Here is a 22,972-nt window from a genome sequence, read left to right on the forward strand (position 1 = left end):
GAAAACCTGCTCTGATCTACCTCTCACGGGTCAAGTGGACTTCATCCAGATAAGAACCCCTGTCAATCAATACCTTACATTGTCTATTTGTTGCCTATTCCAAAAGGTGGGGCTCCCCCTGCCAATTCCCTGGTTTTGGGACTCCCCTTCCTCAACCATCAAGACCAGAAGCCTAAGGGTTACATATTCATACCTAAGAAAAAGGTTTTCTCCCGAGCCTGCTTAACTTTATTTTCTGCCTCCAATAAGTCAAAATCTACATCCAAGACGCTCCAGAGAAGCAACCCAGAGGTGCTCCAGTTTACCCTCCGAGATGCTTCTACTGGGCCTGTACTTTCCTAGCAGCAGATGGTCCCACAGACCCTGGACGGCAATGAAACAGCCAGCTCTCTTCCAGGACTTAACCAGCATCCCAATTTTCTTAGGCTTCCCAAAGACAACCATTGCCCCGAAGTCAGCAGGAAATAGTTAAAGAACACTAACCACTCCTGCCCCACTAATCACCCCTTTCCAGTTCCTCATTTTTTAAAATTTATGTGTATGAGTGCTCTATCTGCATGTACACCTGTGTGCCAGAAGAGGGCATCAGATTCCATTACAGATGATTGTGAGCCACCATGTGGTTGTTGAGAATTGAACTCAGAACCTCTGGAAGATCAGTCCTGGATGCTCTTAACCACTGAGCCATCTCTCCACCCCCTACTTCCTCATTTTTGATTAAACAGAAGTGGAACTCTGTCCATTAGCTAAGTAGCAACAGCTTGCCTTTCTGCTTGCCAGGTACTAGCCAGGAACTAGGCATAAAAGCATACATACATATGTATGTATGTATGTCCATCTGTCTGTCTGTCTGTTTGTCTGTCTATCTATCTATCTATCTATCTATCTATCCTCTCTCTGTTCTCATGTGTTCCCAGACAGCCTCTTTCTGTCTCCTTCTCTCTTTCTGTCCTTCTCAGTACTCTCCAATCCCCAACATTTCTCTGTCTGCCCCATTTCCAGGTCACCTTCCCTTCTCCCAATAAGCTTCCTTCTCTAATAGGCCTGTCGCATGGTAGTGATTCCTTAGAACACCTTGGCCTGGCCACTAAGGTGCTCCCTCCGGCCCTTTTACAAAACACAACAGTGACCACTAGAAAAGTTAAAGATAAAACACAGAGCCAGCCCTAACCCTGGAATGGTTTCCTTTTCTACTTCTGTTTTCTCTGTAAAGTAAGAGGGAAGTATGACTCCTATCCACTGCAAGGGGGTTTCCCCACTGCCTACTACAGCATAAGGCATGCTGAGACATGCTGCCTCTCTGGAAAAAAAACTAGTGGCTTCCATATCCTGTTAACAAAGCTCCTTACAGACCCTCTCCACACCCTATACACACCCTGGGCCTGGGGACCTGGGGTCCTTTCCTCAATGCTTCAACCTTTGCTGCTTCCTGGTCCAAGTGACACTCTATCCCACCTGCAGAGCTACTAAGAAGTGGTAGCACTTTTAGGAAATCAGACCTAGAGTCGGGTGTGCCCTTAAAGGGGCAGTCTCAGACTGCCTCTCTTGCAATATGTCTGATGGATTTCCAGCCCACATGGGGTGAGCAAGCCTCCTACATGTTGTACATATTGAACCAACCATGACCTATTGAACTGTCACAGGGGCCAAGCCACCATTTGGCAAAACCTCTGAAATCAAGAGCTGAAACAAGCTTCTCCCTTGGGGTTTTATCAGTGACAACACAGTAACTGAGTAGCAGTCTCATTTTCTAAAGGGAGTTAAGAATAACCATTTAGCCTTTAACATTTATTAAATGACATTTGCGAAGGTGTGTGCACTCGTGGATATATAGATGTGCACGTGGTACTGGAAATGGAACCCAGCATAAAAATATTTTAGTTGAGTAGCATCATAAATTTACCTATAAAGCAAATCTCTATCCACAAAACATACAATTATTGACTCTGGGTATATAAATGGGGGAGAGGTAATTATATTACACAACTTGAATAACTCACCCCCAAACCCATGAAACGAATACGAATGCTTATCTAGAATGAAATAGTATTTTTGTTTTGTTGGTTTTTTTTTTTTTTTTTTCAAGATAGAACTTCTCTATGTAGCCCTGGTTATCCTGAAACTCATTTTCACAGAATCCCCCTGCCTCTGCCTCCTGAGTGCTGGAATTTGAAGGAGTGCTTCATGGGAGGGTAAAGCTTGACCTAAGTCAATGAAAATGATCTCATTTCTGGTAAAAATTAGGATCCTTTCATTTTCAATTCGCAGACTTTTGAACACAGGGTGTGATCTTCTATTTCCCTATTAGGACCCCAGGAATCCCAGGCCAGCCCGGAACTAGCTGAGAAGAGCCCGTGGCTCCTGCTGCCACCCCAGGAGTACCACCACACCCAGTTTATACAATGCTAGGAATGAAACTCAGGGCTCTGTGCATGCTAGACAGGCACTCCGCCAACCCAGCTACATTCCAACCTTATCCTTTAAGGGGAAAAACCCATGTATGCGTATAAGTGCAGTGTCTATGCAGGCCTGACACAGTGGATCCTTTTGGAGTTGGTGTTTTAGCTGGTATGGTCTCTGGGAACTGAACTCTTGACTCTGAAAGAGCAGTGAGTGTTCTCAACTGCAGAGCCATGTTCCCAGAATCCACCTCTTCTGCTGAAGGACTGAAGGAAGGATGATTTAGGTAAAGGCTTCACCCTCCCATCAAGATGTTAGGTTTCACGCACACCCTGAGGCTGAGTCAAAGATGCTGCAAACGATGGAAGGAACAAAGTAGGTGACCCTGGAGAGACGGGTTCAATATCAGATCCAGCACCACATATACAATCTCCTCCTCCCTCCCAAATGGCTCACCTCTCTTTTTCTTCACAATTCAGGAAGCAATTACAAGACTACATACAGGTGACTCTGGCCACAGTAGCACTTGTCTTTGTCTTGCTCAGCTCCATTTTCTCCTTAGGAAAATGAACCAGCACCAACACCTGTGTGGACTCAAGAGCTGGACACATAGTGTGTTTTCAGCCATGTGGTACGAAGAATACCAACCACCAACAGGTCTTCCTCAGACTCTCCAGTGGCCCATATCCATTCCAGAGCTGCCTGCCTGATTTATGTAGCAGTTGTGCCCCATCTTCTGTCCTCAGCAGTGATTCCAGAGCAGGATGTTGTTCATAAATCTCTCCCTGTAGCTTACCTACCACCCACTGGCCAGCTTGTTTTCATTCCCATCCCCCTCAGTATAAAGCCCTCTGAAAGGTCACCTAAGTTCTGTTTCTGAGATCTTTGCCCATCATAGGTACTAAGTGTAATGAAAACGCCATATCTTAGCTAGCATGACTACAAAAATTCTACAGTGTACTATAAAGGAATGCCAGTTTATATCTCAAAACAGTCTCAATCCAGGCATTAAAAAGAAAGAGGGAGGAGTTGAGTGCAGGACACTTGTAATCTGAGCACTTGAAAGGAGGAAGCAAAAGGAATAGGAATTAAACATCATCTTTGGCAAAGTTTGGGACTAGCCTGGGCTACTAGAGACCCTGTCTATAAATAAGTAGACAAGCAAAAACAAACAAATTAGCAACAACAAAGGGAGAGCTAGAGAGATGGCTCAGAGGTTAAAAGCGCTGACTGCTCTTCAAGACATCCTGAGTTCAATTCCCAGCAACCACACGGTGGTTCACAACCATTTGTAATGGAAATGGGTGCCCTCTTCTGGTGTACCTGAAGATAACTACACTGTACTCATGTACATTAAATAAATAAGTTAAAAAAAAAAAAAGGAAAGAAAGAAAAGGAAACTGAAAGAAAAAAACCATAACTATTCCTAACAGAAGTTAATTTTCCTTCATTTTAAATTATTTATTCATTTATTGTATACCATACCTAGGTAGACTGCTAGTCCTCAAAGCTGTGATTTCCAACCTTCCTAACGCTGCAACCCTTTAATACAGTTTATGTGGTGACCCCAACCATAACATTATTTCATTACTACTTTATAACCGTGATTTTGCTAAATGTAAATCTCTAATATACAGGACAACTGATGGGCAGTTTCCTGTGAAAGGGTCACAACCCAGAGGTTGAGAACCACTCAGAGACACAGAGTTGATGTCCTTAACCGTCTTTGTTCCTTATAGGGAAAGCCCTGTGGACTGAGACATCCCAGACCCTGTTCTTCACTCAGCTAAATCTCTGGAGCTCATTTCTTGTTACTAAGTTGCCACTGAATTGTTACTCTTTTCTCTTTCTGGGCAGTCCCATTGTTGCACTTTCTTTGACAACCTCAACATATTGGAGATCCATTTTCTACAGAATAATATGTATCTTAAGCACTAATCTGCAATGAACTCCAGACAAAACAAATAGTTCAGCTCTGAAAGGCATTTCCAACTGAGGCTACTCAAAGTGTGTGTAGCTGGGAGCAGTGACAATCTCTGGCTCCAGGCACCTGGGTGCAAGCTTGAGTCTAATACTTGGATCCGACCAAGTAAAAGAAAGAGAAAAACCAACTAGACAGAGTTGTTCCCCAACCCCTATTACACATAACTGTAGTCTTATTCCTTGGTATTCAGAAGGGATGTGTACTTGACCTGTTTTCTGTTTCCTCATCCCGATCTCCAGGTGGCAAAGCCAAGGGACTAAAAAAGGATTGCTCTTGACATCTGTTTTACATTCAATTCACCAACATATCCTCTTTCACTCTCCTGAAAACAATGCAGAATCCATCAGGTTATGTCTAACCCTCTCATGGACTCTAATTATCCTCTCGAGAGGCAGAGGCAAATGTATCTATGAGTTTGAGCCCAGTCTGATCTACAGAGCGAGTTCCAAGACAGCCAAGGCTACACAGAGAAACCCTTTCTCAAAAACCCAAAAATAGAATAAAATTCAACCAAACCACGAACACAAGTAAATTTCTCCAAAGCTTGTTTTTCTGCTACATATAACTCCACATGCCTTGTATGGCTCACCAGGACACTTCCTAAACATGCTTCAGAGATCCAGCTCCAGTGAGCCTCACTCAGTCCTTAGAAGGGTTTTACAGTATAAGAGCACTGGTTTTTGGTTTTTTTGGGGGGGGGTGGTGGTGAAAGTTGAGGGTACTGGGGTGAAGGTGCTGTTATCTCTTCCTTCCTTTTCCTTTTTTTTTTTTTTTCTATAACTTAATTTATGGAATATAAATATAGTTCCTTTACCTAGACCACCACCATTACTACCACCACTCCAAGTTACCACACTTTTTTTTTTTTTAGAAACAGGGTTTCTCTTTGTAGCCCTGGCTGTCCTGGAACTCACTCTGTAGACCAGGCTGGCCTCGAACTCAGAAATCCACCTGCTTCTGCCTCTTAAGTGCTGGGATTAGAGGAGTGTGCCACCACTGCCCGGCCATACTTTTTTTTTTTTTTACTCTTAGATATTGCCTTTTTTTCCATGGTTTTTCAAGACAGGGTTTCTCTGTATAGCCCCGGCTATCCTAGAACTTACTCTGTAGACCAGGCTGGCCTCGAACTCAGAAATCCGCCTGCCTCTGCCTCCCAAGTGCTGGGATTAAAGGCGTGTGCCACCACAGCCCGGCAAATATTGCCTTTTTTTTTTTTAAGCTTAAAATACACATGTTGCTCTGCTTTTAATCCCAGAATTTAGAAAGCAGGGGCAGGCAGATGTCTGTGTGTTTGAGGCCAGCTTAATCTATAAAGCCATACAACACACTGAGAACTGTTTTTACCAGTATATTTTTGGGGTTGGGGGTGAGTATGCCCATGGGCATATACGTGCCCATGGAGGCAGAGGCATTGTATCTTCCAAGGGCTGGTGCTTCTGTGTTGGGAAATCAGTTCTCATTCTTTTCAAGACCTGTACATGCTCTCAGTCACTGAGCCATCTCTCCAGCCCTCAACATCAATTCCATTCCCTAGTCACTTCTTCCTCCAAGAAGCCTACCCTGATTGTTGGCCACATGTGCAATGGGGGTGTCCCTCCTATACATTCCTAAAAGCCCCACAATTTTCTGATAGTGATTACAGATAAAGGAATAGAGAGGCCTAGCAGGGATAAAAGGCAAGGGACTTGAAGGCAGAAGCCCATAGAAGCTTGTGTGACTTGTATCACTAGACAACAGGGCTGGTGGAGGAGAAGTCCTGACAAACAGGAGGCTGAGGTCTAGGGATCCTAGGACCTCTGTATTATTCAAAGAGAATCACAGGAGTGAGATGGCTCCGAATTGCTCTAATCTAATGATGTCCTCCTGACAAGGAGAAGGGTGTGTGGAGAGAGAGCAGGAAGTCAGTGCAGAGGAACACAAGGACTGCAGGACAAAGAGGGCAGCCTAGCTCATTGTACAATGCTTGCCTAGGACAGCACAGTCAGGTGAGGTGCCTTGAACACCAGCACCTGGGGGGTGTACCACAGAGGGTCAGGAGGTCAAGGTCAGCTTCAACAACCTTCAGGCTCACAAGGACTTCCAGACTGGGAACCACCACTGGGGGTGGTGAAGCCACTTAGAAGGTAGATACAGGGGCTGGCACAGTGGTTTAGTAAGTCTGCAATCCCAGCACTCAGGAGATGATGCAAGATTGAGAGTTCAAGCCTAGCCTTTACTATATATAAGGTTGAGGGCCAGGCTATGCTACTAGATCTTGTGTTTTTTTTTTTTTTTTTTTTTTTTAAAGTTTTTTAAAAAAAATTATACAGAGAAAAATCTGTAGTGTAAGAAGGACCCAAGTTAGAGATTTGGGAGTCTGCAAGGTTTGTTGTTTGTTTGGGTATTTTGATTTGTTTTAGATAGAGTCTCACTGGTGACTATGAAGTGTTGGTTGGATAAAGAAGCTAGCTGTCTGTAAGTCATCTGAAGGATCTAATCAGACTGCTAAGTCAGGTACATAAAAGCCAAGGTGTGTCCTATACCTAGGAACAAGAGTAAGATTTGACCACAGCACAGGAAAATTCAGTATACATTGCTCTGCAGTTGCTTCAAGTATTTGCTGGAATGGAACACCCACACGGCGTTATATGGAAATGGGGAAGACTCCTGACCTTGAACCAAAGGATGCTAAGTGATTTGAAGAAATGAAAATCAGAGACTGTCATGAGGCTTGGTTGGTACAATAGTTTCCTAGCACAGCACAGCCAGGTGAGGAGCCACCAGCACCTGGGGGCTGTACCACAGAGGGTTAGGAGGTCAAGCTTCCGTATCTTGTAGAGTTTAAGGTTAGTATAAGACACACGGAACCCTATCCATAAAAGGAAAAAAAAATATATACAACCACTCCTTAGTTTTATGGATTGGGCCTTAATGGATCTTACCTCCATCTATACACTTTGCTGAAGCATAAAAGAATCTTTTCACTGGGGACAGCAAGCCAGTGCTAGTTAAACCTTGGCTGTTGGGGAAGAAGGGCTAAGCTGAAGGCACACTCAGAACCCCTGAGATTTGAGCAGTGAATCTCAACAGGTCACCAGGAAATTACACCAAATAACTGCCAAAGGCTGGAGAGACTGGCTGCTCTTCCAGAGGACCCAGGTTCAATTCCCAGCACCCACATGGAGACTCACAACTGTCGGTAACTCCAAAATCCCAGGAGATCTGACACCCTCACACAGATATCCATACAGGCAAAACATCAACACACCAAACAAAGATGGTGGTCTTGACATTTGGTCTATAGTTGTTCTTAAAGTTATAGGCTCAAAATTCTATGACAGGGGAAAACAAACAAACAAACAAAACAAAGAACAAAACCTCACCCCACATCTGCTGTCCTTTCCACTTGTCTCTCAGTAACTCTGCAGATATCTGAACATTAGCCTGAGCGACCTGGCTGCAACAGACAGGACGCCTACCACACCATGACAGACAGACTAGGTGTAGATGAATGCTTCTCAGCCTTCCTAAACCTGCGACCCTTTAACACAGTCCCTCATGTTTCGGTGACCCCCTGACCCTAACATTATTTTGGTTGCTATTTGATAAGTGTAATTTTGCTACTGTTATGAATAATAACACAAATATGTGATATGCAGGACACCTGATATGACCCCTGGCAAGGGTCATTCCACTCCTAGTGGGGTCGTGACTCAAAGATTGAGAACCAATGCTGCTCCCACTATAGAGTGACTCACAGGTGACTTTCAGGCATGGCTGACCAGGCGGCTTGCTTAAACTTTAAAACAATTTAGTTTTAAAAGCCCAGTGAAGACAAGTAGGTCACCAGTCTGCAGATCTCATGCTAGACCTTAAAATACAGTCTTCAATGGTTGGGTTGACACAAATAATTCTCACAGGCTTTGACACAAACAATCAGCAAACCAGTTAGCAGCACAACCAACTTTTGGATTGTTTTTGCAAGAAAAGGCAAATAAATAGCTATTAGAAGCACCCCCCCCCCTCCAGGTCAGCCTCACTCCTCTCCAGGGAAGAGGCACATATACCCATATGCATAACTTAAAATGAAATAACTCTTTTGAAAATCTGAAACACGGCAGGTCAAACACCAAATGGCATCATCTCTTCCTAGCTACTGGGGCTCCATCTTCGGCAGGTGCTCCAAAAGGGCACAGACCTGACCCTCTTCAACTCCCAGTAGACCCGAACTGGACATCTTTTGACACTAGAGTCTCTCTGCACAGGACTGTTGAATGTATAGCTTAATTCTGATTATTTCCTTGAGAAAAAATAAAGTAGAATCCGCCTGCCTCCCAAGTGCTGGGATCAAAGGCATGTACCATCACGAACAGGCTTTAAAAAAAAAAAAATAATTTAAGGCTGGGCATAGTGGTGCACAACTTAAATTCCAGCATTGGGGAGACAGATGCAGGTAGCTTTCCATGAGTTCCTAGGCTAGCCTAGTCTATAGTGAGTTCCAGAACAGCTAAAGAAACTGTCTCAAAATAGCAATTTATTATTATTATTGTAGTTGTTGCTGTGATGATGATGATGGTGATGATGATACATGTACCATCTAGCATCTGCTAGGTTTGTTTTGTTTTGAGACACGACCTCACTATATAGCTATAGTCGTCCTGGAACTTACTATGCAAACCCAGTTGGCCTCAATCTGCTGGGATTTAAACACACACACACACACACACACACACACCCAAACACTTAACCACATTTTTACTGTACAAATAAAGGAACAGTTTAGAGGGGATAATTCTGCCAGCTCTACATATCTCAGGGGAGGAATTTCAAGGCAGGATTTCATTGTGTAGCCCTGGCTATACTTGAACTCACTGTAGACCAGGCTAGCACCACCATTGCCCACTGAAGAAAATTTTTTAAATGTATTTTTTGCCCTGTTCTGCACTCTCGCCTCTGAAACACTAGCTCCCACTTGGAAGTCAGTACTCCATTCTTAAGGAGATTTTCTACAAGAGGCCACTGGAGGAAAGTTAAGTCTCTGCCGGATGTTGACAGTCTAAGAGGAGCAGCTGCACCTTGTAACCGTTGGGAGATTGATTGAGCTGCAAGGCCACCACCTGGCACCTGTGTAGGGCTGCAGACTGCAATCACTCTAGGAAATACCACCTCATGAGTGTGACAACCAACCGTGTGTGTGTGTGTGTGTATCCAGCTCTAGGAGAATCTAGGCATGAGCCACCTGCTAGAATCTAGGTAACAAGCCACCATATGGCTTGTTAGCTGCCTGAGCTCCCTCCTGGGTAATCAGCTTTGTGCCTTCAATAGGAAAGGTACTTCTCACTGTACCCTGCTAATTTGATCCCTTAGAAACAACCTCCTATCTAGTTAACAGTGTCAGAAAAGACAGCTGGCTTCAGAAAAATCCAGCACAAATCTCTCCCAGGCAGGCCAGCGTGCATAGTGTTTCCCTGCCTCCCGTTCCTAGTTTGTAAGCAGTTAATGTGTAGTTGGGTTTGAGTTGAGGTCCTAGGAGCCCAATAACAGTAGGACTTAAACCAGGCATGGTGGTTCATGACTGTAATCCCAGCACTTGGAAGACTGAGGCAGGAGGATTGCTGAGTTCTAGGCCACCCAGAGCTAGAGTGAGATCCTGTTTCAAAAATCTATCAATAAGAATTAGAAAGGTGGTCTGACTGTCTGCCACAGATTAATCAACTAATTTGTTCGTTTATTGTCTACAAAATGTAAATCTATTAGGAGTTGGAAGACTGAAATGAAAATGTATCTCTCCAGGGTCAGTCAGAAACCCTGCATAAAAAAACAGGAAGAAAGAAACATGGGGCGTGGGGGAGGGAGGAAGGGAGAGATGTTATATAAGAAATATAGCACAGAGTCTGGCTATGCCCATTAAATATTAATAGCTATCAAGTAAATATTAGTGGCTCAAGACAGTGGTCAGTGATACGGCACTTGACTAGGATGTCCTGAATTTTAGTTAGAGTCCGTTAAAAAGAAAAGTTGTTTTATCCCCTTGTGGTACCTATGCTCTAAACACTACTGGGTGTGCACAGCTAATGACGTGCATATCTAACTAGCTGCTGTTACCCACTCTTTCTCTTAGGTGGATGAGGAGGGCTTGAATAAAGTTGAGCACACCGAAGCGGGACCATGTTTTCCCCTGCCAGCCATACAGAAACTCCAAGCTGTGACCTCTGTTCCCTTCCCCCAATCTTTCAGCTAGTAGGGAACACAAACTATTATTACCAAGTATTAGAAAAAGCATTAGAATTCTCAGGTGACCAGTGCTGGCCTAGCCCTGCTCAGCGCTGTTCTGACCTCCAGCTTTGAGTCCTGCAGGGATAGGACAGAGGAGTTAAGTGAGGAATGATGGTTACAGAGGGTGAGCCCTAACCTTCAGGGTCGGTGGGGACAGCACGACTTAGTTGCATAAATGTGACCTTGTTTCTTTCAGCACAGTAAATGCTTCCAAATACTATTATTTCCAGCTACAAGTTAAAGGTTTTAACCACATGCAAATTCCTGTAACTACATAAAGTACTGTCTTCAGTCTTTGAGTGAAAACTTCACAATTACTTTTGGATCATTTTTTTACATATACTGCCTGTTTTCTTTAGCTCTGTGCCTTGCACATGAATGTTTCTTTTGGTGTTGGGGTTAGATGGGGAGGGAGTGATCTAAGCTCTCAATCTTCCTAGGACAGCAGGGCTCAGAAATCCCACTATGCTTAGTCTTACTTTAAGGACAATAAAGATCCCTGCAGGGCCACCCCATGCAGGGAGCATCTTCCCAGGAGTTGAGAACCAGTGTGCCCTCACTGTCTATCCTGAACTGTAACAAAGGTTGTTCTTCCAGGAAGAACAGCCAACTTTCAGGAGCGGCGGGCAATGTTTTCTTTTAATTAAAAAAACAAAACAAAACAAAAATCCTAGAGGTCATCCTGCAGCTTTGTTTACAAGTAAAAGTGGAGCAATGCCCATTTAGGGGGGTTGGGGGGGGAGAGGATTCTTTTACACTTTGATGTGAATAGGGTGGGGGCCCATTGTGATTTCAACTACTCTGACTGCAACCCTTTCACTTACAAACGAAGCCCAGCCCCCAGTAAGGGCCAACTGTCAAGAAAAAAAAATTCATTGCCTCTGCCTCCAATTATTTCTCGGAAGATGTGGGAGGAGCCACTATAAGCCCCCAGCACACCCTGTGCATTCCAGTTTGGTCTGCCTAGAATAGCCCCCTTTCCCAAGACCAACCCAGAGAGGAAACCTCTTGCTCTAAGCAACCCATCTGGCTTTTATGCTTTCCTAGAAAGCCCCAAGGGGTCTAACCTTACATATCCTTCAAGTATTCCTCCCCAAGGGCAAGAAGGTGATGATTTTTTTTTTTTTTCCAGTGGAGGGTGTAAAGAAAGCACCATCCTACACTCACTTGTGGTAGATATCACAAGGTACCCATAACCTCTTTCACCAACCTTACCTGTGGAACTTTCTTTTAAAGAATTTTAAATATTTAAAGAATTCTAAAGTAGCTAAGAAGTCTAAAGGTTCTGCAGGAGGACTTTCGTTGTTTGTTTGTTTGTTTTTGACACAGGGTCTCTCTATTGTCCAAGTAGTTCTAGAAGTATGTACAGCAAACTGGTCTTTTTTTTTTTTTTTGCAAGTCTCCTCCATTGCTCTCAATGGGTAGAGGGACTGGGAATTTCTTTTCTCTTTTCATTCTTTCATACTTCCTTTCTTTCTTTTTAAGATTTATTTATTTTTAAATACATGAGCACACTGTAGCTGTCAGACACATCAGAAGAGGGCATTGGATCCCATTACAGATGGTTGTGAGCCACCATGTGGTTGCTGGGAATTGAACTCAAGACCTCTGGAAGAGTAGTCACTGCTCTTAACCTCTGAGCCATCTCTCCAGCCCCACAGCAAGCTGGTCTTGAACTCAAAGATCCTCTACCCTCTGGTTCATAAACGCTGGGATTAAAGGCATTCTACATCATGCCCCACAGATTTTTTTAAAAAGAATTTTTAAAAATTAAAGCATACTATTTTTTAAAGCAGGGTATGGTAGCACACACCTTTAATTCCAGCACCCAAGTGGTAGAGACAGGTTTATCTTTGTGAGTTCAAGGACAGCCTGACCTACACATTGAATTCCAGGCTAATTGGGGCTGCACAGTGAGACCCTGTCCCCCCCCAAAAAAAACAAAAAAACCAATTGCAAATTTTTAGGCAGGCACCCTGGTGTGCATGTGCAATCCCAGTGTTCAGGAAACAGAGGCATTACAGTGAGCTTGATGCCAGGCTGGACTATACAGCAAGACCATGGAGAGATGGCTCAGCGGTTAAGAGCACTGACTGCTCTTCCAGAGGTCGGAATCCAATTCCCAGCAACTACATGGTGGCTCACTAGGGCTATGACCAAAGGGGGTGGGGGCGGCAAGCCACATACAAATAAGTGTGAAAGCACCTTAGGCTCTAAGATTTATGTGCTTATAATAATCTGTAGATGACTCCAGACACAGCTGCTTCACAGGTATACATACCAGTCTCCTAAATACCCACCCCCACCCAAACAAAAACACATGCACACAATTCACAGTAGGAAAAAAGGACAGCCTGTATGTGAAAAGTAAGAAAAAGATACAGTGGCTTATTGTTTGGAAATTTAAAAAAATAATAAAAGAGTGAAATATATGCATGCTACAACACACGTGGACATTTGTATGAACTGCCCAGAACAGATAAAAGTATCAAGCTGATGAATGCTTTATAGAATAGGTGGGGATGGAGATACCAGTATTAAGTATTTTAAAAAGTAGCTTTGGTTATTAGTGATAAGAATGCCTAAAAGTGAGCTGTCATGGAGTTGGGGAAACAGCTCAGCAGTTCAGAGCACTGGCTACTCTTTGGGAGACCCTGGTTTAGCTCTCAGCCCATCATGAAGTTCAGCGCCCTCTTCTGGCCTCCATGAGCACCAGGCAGGCACATAACACATATAAATATATGCAGGCAAAATACCCATATGCACAACACTAAGAAAATGTTAAAAAATAAAATTGGTATTAACCAATTTTAGTTAATACTAAAAGTATTAACGTGTATACCTAAAACGGGTGGAAAGTATACCTTAATTTTGTTACAGATGTGTAAGTGCTATGGAAAAAAAAATTTTATTGGTTTTTTTTTTTTGCTGTTGTTGTCTCTTTTTCTCGTTTTTGTTTTTTCAAGACAGGGTTTCTCTGTGTAGCCCTGGCTGTCAGTTTACAGGTAGTAAGTGGGCTTCTGAAGAGGCTCACCTTTCTGTCTAGGGTCTGACTGCTAACCAAAGTCCCCGCTTGAGGGAGAACAAAGGTTGCCTGAGTGGGAGCTTGGTGTCAGAGTCAGGGTTGAAGATGTTGCAGGCACAGTGCTTGATCCCCCTGAGCCAGGCTTACCCAGCTCTAACAGTCAATCAATCAATCTGCCTTCATAACTGTGTCAGGAGAGGACACCACACCAGCTGTTATAGATCCTGCCCACAGTACCCGTCATGACTGTGATGACAGGTCATATGATCTTACTGGGAAATGACTCACTACCTCTATTTCTACAATTTAATCCCTACTTCCCACCCCAGATTAATCCTTCAGTAAACAATTAAAAAAAAAAAAAAAAAGATTCCCTCCTGTCTGGGATAAACCCCAAACTAAACACCTTCTCGAGCTTATCAGACTGGACTGACTCATTTAAGGTTCCAGGGACAATGAGCAAAACCTGCCAATTAGCAATGTGTGTCTCAAACAGCGGAAAGCCATGTCCTGTGCCCGAAGCAGCAAGCAGCTGGCAAGTTAGGCCAGACACTCCTTCACTTGGAAAACCCTGGATCCATCTACACACTCCCATTCCATATTTCCAGGTGTGGATTCAATACAATGACCAAGCCAATCACTATTTCAGAAAGGGAAAAAAATAAAAATAAAATAAAATAAAATAAAGGCCCAGTCAATGGCCATTAATCTTTTTAGTAAGCAAGTAGCACTTCAGCCTCTGGTTTACAGGCCCTGGGGAGAATCTGCCTGAATAACTGGTGCTTCACACCTTGTAGCTTCCTCAAAACTGGCACTCTTCTCAATTAGGACAGTTACACACTATTGTGGTTTTCTGCAGGAGGAAAACACCACTGACCAGATCAGAGATAACAAAATACAAACACAAACAGCACAACTCCTAAAACACAAATAACACCCTTCATAGCAGAAGATTAAATCATACCCCAACAATCTGGGATATAAGATACTCTGAAATAAAATTTATTTTCCTCAGCTATAAAGCAAATATTTCCTGAATGCCTACCTTTCAGCTTTGCTCTGGTTCCAGTGTCCCACCTGGGCCTGATCCCAGAAGATAATTTAGTACACACTATGAAAATCTTAACTTTACCTTTAAGATTCACAGAAGAAAATGAAATATGATCGTAGTGATCGATAAATAAAGGTAAGAATCAAACTCATGAATAAAATAAAGCACACGCACACACAAAAGTTCTCCTTTAGTAAGGGGAAAGAAAGCAATCAGAAACTCCAGTCAAAACTGCACAAATTAAAGGCGAGGAGATTTAAAACGTGGCTTGAATTTGAGCTAGGACCATCTATTTGTCCTTATCAACGAGCTTCTCCATCTAAGGCAGTGGTTCTTCTCAACAGGGATATTTAAGGCCACCAGAAAACAGATATTTGCATTACTATTCTTCACAAGTAGTAGAATTAAGGTTATAAAGTAGCAAAAAAATAATTTTATGGATGGAGGGGGGTCACTACAACATGAGGAACTGTATTAAAGGGTCGCCACATTAGGAAGGTTGAGAACCACTGCTCTAAAGGGTACTTTGGGGCTGGTAGGAAGGCTCAGTGGGTAAAGGTAAGCCACGGAGTCCTATCCCTGGAATCAACATAGTGGATGAAGGAATTCACTTCTGCACACTGTCCTCTGATCTCTGCACATCTCTGTAGTTTGCACATGCTCATGTATACACACACACACTAAATAAACACATAAATACATAAATAAATAAACAAATAAACAAATAAGAAAAACATATATGTTTCAAATATATCCCTCTCTCAAAAAAATAAATAAAAAAAAAAAAAAAAAAAACCCAACACCTTCCTATCATTCTTCAGAGCCCTGGCTGTTCTAGAACTAGCTCTGTAGACCAGGCTGGCTTCAAACTCATAGAGATCCCCCTGTCTCTGCCTCCTAAGTGACAAGCATAAAGAAAGGTGTATGCCACCACCAACCAGCTTTAATCTTCTTTAAATAAAGAAGAAAATTATTAGCGAAGTATAGTAGTATGATATATGCTTTTAACCTTCTTAGAGATTATCTATCTATCTATCTATCTATCTATCTATTTTTAGGCAGGTCTCACTATGTAAACCTAGCTGGCCTTAAACCCTCCAGATAAACCACCAGGCTAGTCTCAAATGCAGAGATCTGTTTACCTCTGTCTCCCAGCTATTAGAATTAAAGATGTGTGTCCCTGTCTGTGTCTGGCTGTTTGAAATTATGTATATATGCTTATATTTGAGCATGGGTACCCTTAGAACCCAGAAGTGGGCATCAGATTTCAGACAGCAGGGCTTACAGGCAGTTTTAAGTTACCCAAAGTAAATGCTGAAAACCAAATTTGGGTCCTCTGCAAGAGTAACAAGTAACATTTCTGAATCATCTTTTCTTTCTTTCTTTCTTTCTTTTTTTTTTTTTGAAACACTGCAGTCTCATGTAGACCAGGCGAATTCGAAACTCTGCATCTTCTAGTCTTAGTCTCCTGTGTGCTGGAATAACAAACATGCACCTGAATTTTTTGTTTTGTTTTGCATTTGTGTTTGTTTGTTTGCTTTCAGACAGAGTCTTGCTATGTAGTATTGGCAGACATGAAACACTCTGTAGACCAGGCTGATCTGGAAATCACAGAGATCAGCCTATCTCCCTCTGATTTCCCGGTGCTGAGGTTGAAAGTATATGCCACCACACCCACATAATATTCTTGTTGATATGAAAATTTTAACATGGTCTTAGCTGGGCATGGTGTCACATGCCTTTAGTCCCAGCACTTGGGAGGTAGAAGCAGGCAGATCTCTGAGTTTGACGCTAGCCTGGTCTACAAATCAAGAGCAGGACTACAAAAAATCCTGTCCTATAAGCAACAATAATAGCAGCAACATGTAGTTTGACTGTATTTACAGATGGATTAAAACAGTAAAAGGTCAAAAATATTGAACAGGTTGTATGCTAAAGGACCTAGGTTGACCAGATGGTTGTAGTTGGGTATCACATATAAAGAACTAAAAAGCATCAAGGCTTTGCCAGAGCCAACTGACAAAGTAGACTGGCAGGGAGAAGTCTTGTACACCTGTTGGCTAAGGGGATCATCATCTTGACATTCTGGCAAAGGCATGATGAAAGCCATTGGGGGATCAGACTAGAGAACTGAAGACTGACCTAAAAGAGCTGAGTGTTCAAACCCACACAAAGGGTCAAGTCTACCCAGTCCCAGGCTGCAGGAGGTGGAGACAGGAAGGTCAGGATGGCTAGCCTGGGCTATGGGCGACCGTGGGCTACATGAAACTCTTTCTTAAAGACAAGGTGGGGTTGGAGAGATTGCTTAGTGGTTAAGTGCACACATACTGCCCTTGCAGTAGACTGGAGTGTCCCCCCCATACACAGCTCACAACAGTTCACAATAGCAGGAAACTATAGCTTCAGGGGAATCCAACACTTCCAGCCTCTAGGAGCACCTGCACTTATAAAAGAGACTGTGCACACCCGCATATATATGCATATATGCATACACACATATACACATATACACATATCTTTTAGAAAGAGACTATGTATACTGAACCACATGTACTCCATTCTATGTGAGTATGGTTATAAAGCATAACACTCTAGGGTTCCTTAAACTTAAAGTTCTCAAGAACTGAAAATCAAGATTGTTAGATGAAATATGTACAGATCAGCCTCTTAGAATGCCATGAAGGGCCAACCAAAGCCCGTATGTAGACCAGATCCACCACGAATTCCACCAGCTTAGAAATCTTATTTAAAATAAAAAAAAACTGAAGCCACTTTAATGTCAGCTAAGAATACAGGACATATATATATATATATATATATATATATATATATATATATATATATACATAGGCATGAAGTAGGAAAGACCTTTGGAAGTACCGTCAAAACCAATCTATAAAGGACAAGACATTTATGCAAGAATATAAAACTTATGTGTAGCCAAAATTATGAGCAAACTTAAAGACAAATGAGGGCAGTTTTATATTCTGGTCTTAGAAGGTCCCATGTTGTCCCTGTAGTAGGGGGGGAGAATGTACCAAGATTCACAACAGGACCTCCAGATCACAACACGGAATTCCATAAGTGACCCTCAAAAAGGAGGAAGCAGGAAGAACAGACTTGGTCCTGAGTTCCCAGGCCCCACTTCTTCTTACTTCTTCAATAAATATTGAGTGGTGTGAATCACATTTTTAAAAATTTTTTAATGTGTTTTTGAATAGCTAGTTTAAATAGCTATCTATATTACTGAAAATCCTTTCTGGATATCCATGGAGGTATTCTTCAAGACTGCATCAAAGTACAGACAACAAATCACAAAGGCAGTGCACTCTACACAATTAACACCTGTCACTTTGTACAAAAAAGATAACTTCTATACTGCATACGCTGAGTAGGAGAGATGAGGGGGAATAAAATGTAAGTATTAGAGAATTCCCTCTGTGAAGGCACACATAAAGTCATCCATTAGGCACAGCCTCAATTTGTGTGTTTCCTCAAACCAGTAACATATGTTCAGGCCAGTATCAGAACATAGAATTTGATGACCTAGGTTAATAGTTCCACTTTTCCCTCCCTTTGTATATGTTCCTGTTTGACACTGAACATCTGATAATCCCCCCAGCCCATGAATTACAGGTGTGTACTGTTACATCCCACTAACACCCAGAGATCTGCCTGCCTCTGCCTCCCAAGTCCTGGGACTAAAGGTGTAAGCCACAACATCTAGCTGACTTGCTTGGCTTTTCGAAACAGGGTCTTGCTATGGAACGCTGGCTGGTCTTTCTGTGTGCTCCAAGCTGGCTTAAGACTCTAGAGTACTGGAGTTACAGGCAGGCATCACCATGCCAGCTGGAACTTCTTAGAATATCAGACTGTAAAGATAAATGTCATTTTAAATGTTACATTCTTTTGAATCGCGGACTCGATACTTACCTGCTGCTGCTGCTGCTGTCCTTAAAAGCCATGACTACTGGTCAGTGGAAGGTGCTCATCTGGAAGAAAAACAGCGATGGTAAAGATGAGTGAGCTCGTGAGTAAACTCACAGGTACCCTACACCCAGCTTGCCACCACCAAGGAGACGAAATTTAGAGCTCACATTTGAATTAGAAAATGGTTCTTAACACATAAAAAAAAATGGCTAAGAAATATTGTAGAAAATGCTCATCATTCTTAGCCATCAAGGAAATGAGTTAAAACTTTGTGAGATGTCACCTTAACCCAGTCAGAATAACTAAGATTAAGGAAACAAAAGGCAACAGATGTTGGTGGCATTCAAGGAAGCCTCATGCACTGTTGGGAGTACAGACTGGTGAGGCCACTGTAGAAATCAATGTGGCAGCTTCTCGGGACAGCAGAAGTAGGTCCGCCATGTGATCTTACTACGTTCTCCCAGACATATACCTGAATAATTCGATTTCCTACTGCAGACATGCCTGCTCGCCCATGTTAGTCACTGCTCTATCCACAACAGGAGGACATGGGGAAAGCTTAGATGCCCATCAATGGATGGATGGATAATAAAAATGTGGTGAACATTTATAGTGAAAAATTCTCTCAGCTGTAACAAAGAATAAAATAATGGAGACCCAGAAGGGACAAATGCCTCAAGATCTCACTTGCACATGGCTCTGAGAAGCAAATCTTATATTTGCGTGTCCAGTAAGGAGAAGCCTCAGAGCACAGGACATTAGACAGAGACCATTGGTTGAAAGGAAGTGGAAGATCTTAAGAGAGAGAGAGAGAGAGTAAAGCTTAGGTGGCATGATGGGGAGGGAGAGAATGGCAGGGGGTTTAAGTTGGGAGAAAGATGGAAGGGTAGAGCGGAGGGTGTTCGGGGAGGGGTAACTAATACTACGGATGTTTGAAAAAGACATACAGGAATCTACTCCTCTACAAACTTCCATATATTTATATAGAATTTAATTTGACCCAGTGCCAGGTGTGGGATAGCTCTCCCCCTAAGTTGTTGGCCAGGGTTATCCATAAGAGTACTCCCTCCCAAAAATAAAGTTTTGCTCTCAGTTGCCCACCAGGACTTCCTGGTAAGACCCTACTGCTAAAGACATGTTTGTTACAGGTACTGACCAGGAAGCTTTCTCCTACTGGCTAGTTTTCCTAGTGTTGGAAGGTGCTGTGGAGGTTGCTGGGGAAAAAAAAAAATCAATGGTCACAATCACTTATAAACCCTGTGAACAGTAGACAAATATGCTGTGACCTACTGGCTCCTGCATGGATTTAAGGTCACTCTACAGGGGGGAACATACACCCGGTCCTATAAATCTGACCCAAGATCCATGTTTTGAAGGCTCACAAGTTGCATGGATAGATCTGTTACAATAGTGTATAGGGTATAATAGGGTATAACTATGCAGCCGCAGATAGCCTGGAATTCACTATGTAGACCAGGCTGGTCTAGAATTTACAGAGATCAACCTGCTTCTGTTTCTCAAATGCTGGGATTAAAGATGTGGCCCACACCCAGCAAACCCACTACTATTATTCTGTTACATAGTATCTAAATTACATAGTATCTCTGTTACATAGTATTCTGGACATAGTATCTAAAGATGTATCTCTCTACTCATAGTCTAGCTAGTGTAGATAGTGTAGCTCCCAGACGTCATCAATGAATTTCTTTGTGCAATGGATGGCAGTTAACCCAGAAGTTCACATGGATCAAGTGCAGAGAAAAAGTGTTAGTGGGGTACTTGCACATAAAAGGGCCATCTATATCACACCCCCTCCCCAAGGCTCAGGGAACATCTCAGAAGAAGGGACGCGAGGGTTATAAGAGCCAGACGTCAGGGAGGACTGAAACGAAGCATTGTCTTTCAGACTTGAAGGGACTACCCATCAGCCCAGCAGCTGAGATGCACACACAAGATCTGGGTGAGATCAAGCCAATCTGCATTGTATCATGGGGTATAAAATGAGCACCACCCCTAACCGATATGCTCTGGCAGTTTTCAACAAGGGAGAGTAGGTTTTTCAGGGTGGGTAGACTAGACTCCAGTAGAGGGGTCCCACACATAGTAGCATAGGGCAGCACAAACTGAAGTTCATGGGATACCAGTGAGAAAATAACATGAAGTTTGGGGGTTGGGAGATAGGAGATGGGGGTGCTCAAAATGTATTGTATGACATTCTTAAAGGGTAGAGCTATTTTATAAAGAAAGAAAATTCTTCTTCACTAACTCACAAGTTGAAGGAACAAAATAGTATACTTCAGAAGCCAAACATTACTATGAATTTTAAGGCTGCTACTCAAAGCATTTTAGAAGGGGGAAAAAACATAAGTAAGTTTATTATGGGAAAGAGGGAAGGAAATACTATTTTTTGAGTGTCAGTCAACTTTGTGCCAAGCACTAGATTAAGCCCTTTAAAAACTGATGTTTCCTGTATACAGGACGATAAGCTTTCTGAAGTAAACACTGATATCTCATCTTGCAAATGAGACTAGGTTTGAAGCTATCAGCCCAAGGTCACAGGTTGTGTTAGCATCCTCCACAGGACTAGGAGGAGAAGGGAAAGGTATTGAGTGTGCAAGAGAACAGCTGATTTTCATGTAAGACTTTAATGATTTGAGAAAAAAAGTAGGGATACATATGTGCCAGCCCTTGTGCCATGCTTGCTCCTGCCTGGGAAGGGGTCATAATGCCTGTAATTATTAAACATGAATTCAATTTTTTAAATGTAGGTTGGCTAGGCATAGAGGCACATGCTTATAATCCCATAAGAGTTCAAGGCTGGGCTGAGCTATATAGCAAGTCCCTGTCTCAAAACAAACAAACAAACAAAAAATATGTCCAATTGGCAATCTCCTCCTTCTTCTCTTCCTTTTCTTCTTCATTTTAAACAGGGTTTCAAAATCACTGTACAACAGAGGTTGCCTGATCTTCCTGCCTCTACCTCCTACAAGTTGCAATTACAGGCATGTGTCATACACTGGCCTAAAATAAAATTCTTGGTTCACTCTCTGAAAATGGGACTGAGTTTTAGGAAAAGGCATTCGTTCTGCAGTCTGTGCAGGCGGCCTTGGTACTATCTATGTCTAGGAATAACTTTGAGTAAATATCAGCAGCTGTTTCCTTTCCCTCCTGTCTATTTGTAAATGGGCTGCACTTATACTAACTTGCTTCACTGTTGTCTGTTTCTGTTTTTTCTTCAAGCATTAGTAAAGACAAGATAGGTTGCCAAAACTACCTTAATAATTTAGCACTATTTGATACTATATGGCAACACTACATGAAATCTGTAATCATTTTCAATTGCCTCCTGTAATTAACAGTTACAATTTCTTCTCAGGCTGACCCACTGGGCAGAATTTTCCCTAGGCAATGTTGGCGGTGCTGATAAGGCCTTTGATGTCCCTCTTCACATAATTTAAACCACTAACTACAATGTTTCCATGCTGGTAGACATTATTTGTTACTGTTATCTCAGCTCCCAAAGGCTACAGTGTAGCAGAGGGTACTTTACCTTTCACTCATACCACAACAGCTGTAAGGTTTTCAGGGTCAAACTTCTTTTCGAGTCAGTCCTCCAGCTGGTTACAATGGCCTTACAATGGTCTACAATCTCTACCTCATATCTGTTTATATCCTTCTCTGACTTCGACTCCCTTTTCTCTTTTTCTCTCTTCCCATATTGCCGAATCCCTCCCGGCTCTTACTTTTGCACACAGAAGATTATCTGTGTGCAATATTGGAATTGTGTTGGCATTATTCTTGATGATACTTCTGTAGAAGCATCTGAAGAGTCTCCAATGGAACTCCCACACATGATTCTGCTGAACAAGAAGTCCAAACTATTTGCAAAGAAAGGTGTCCACCCATAGGGCTCTGTGATATTATTAACACAATCTAGAATCACATTAAGTAGGGAATTTCAGTGAGGGACTGTCTAAATCTGTGATCCTGTCTGTGAGAACTAATTTTTTTTAAAAGAATGTATTAAAGACAGGTTTATTGAGAAGCTGATCTCAGGTGGGTGAGTTCCCTGGCCCCAAGGAAGGAGACCAGAAAAGTTGCCATAGGGAGAGAGGGAAAAAGATAGATAGATAGATAGATAGATAGATAGGAAGGAAGGAAAGAATTGGAAGGAAGGAAGGAAGGAAGGAAGGAAGGAAGGAAGGAAGGAAGGAAGAAAAAAAGAAAGAAAAAAGAAAGAAAGAGAGAAAGAAAGAAAGGGCTCGCATGCACAGAGAGAAAAGAGAAAAAGGAGGTATGAGGACACTCTTATTATGTCTTAACTGAG

At 42.5% G+C, this 22,972-nt stretch overlaps 1 protein-coding gene across 2 annotated transcripts in view; it reads right to left on the reverse strand.

Annotated features, from left to right (window-relative positions):
• Aff1 (ALF transcription elongation factor 1) overlaps positions 1-22,972 on the reverse strand; it is a 160,075-nt gene that overhangs the window by 119,963 nt on the left and 17,140 nt on the right. For both annotated transcript variants that reach the window (XM_076926335.1, XM_076926336.1), the window contains exon 2: positions 18,649-18,707. In XM_076926335.1, coding sequence (XP_076782450.1) covers positions 18,649-18,680 — 32 coding nt within the window. In that variant the 5' untranslated portion in view covers positions 18,681-18,707. The remainder of the gene's footprint in view (positions 1-18,648; positions 18,708-22,972) is intronic.

Source organism: Arvicanthis niloticus, chromosome 27, assembly GCF_011762505.2.
Source record: "Arvicanthis niloticus isolate mArvNil1 chromosome 27, mArvNil1.pat.X, whole genome shotgun sequence".
Classification (NCBI taxonomy): domain Eukaryota; kingdom Metazoa; phylum Chordata; class Mammalia; order Rodentia; family Muridae; genus Arvicanthis; species Arvicanthis niloticus.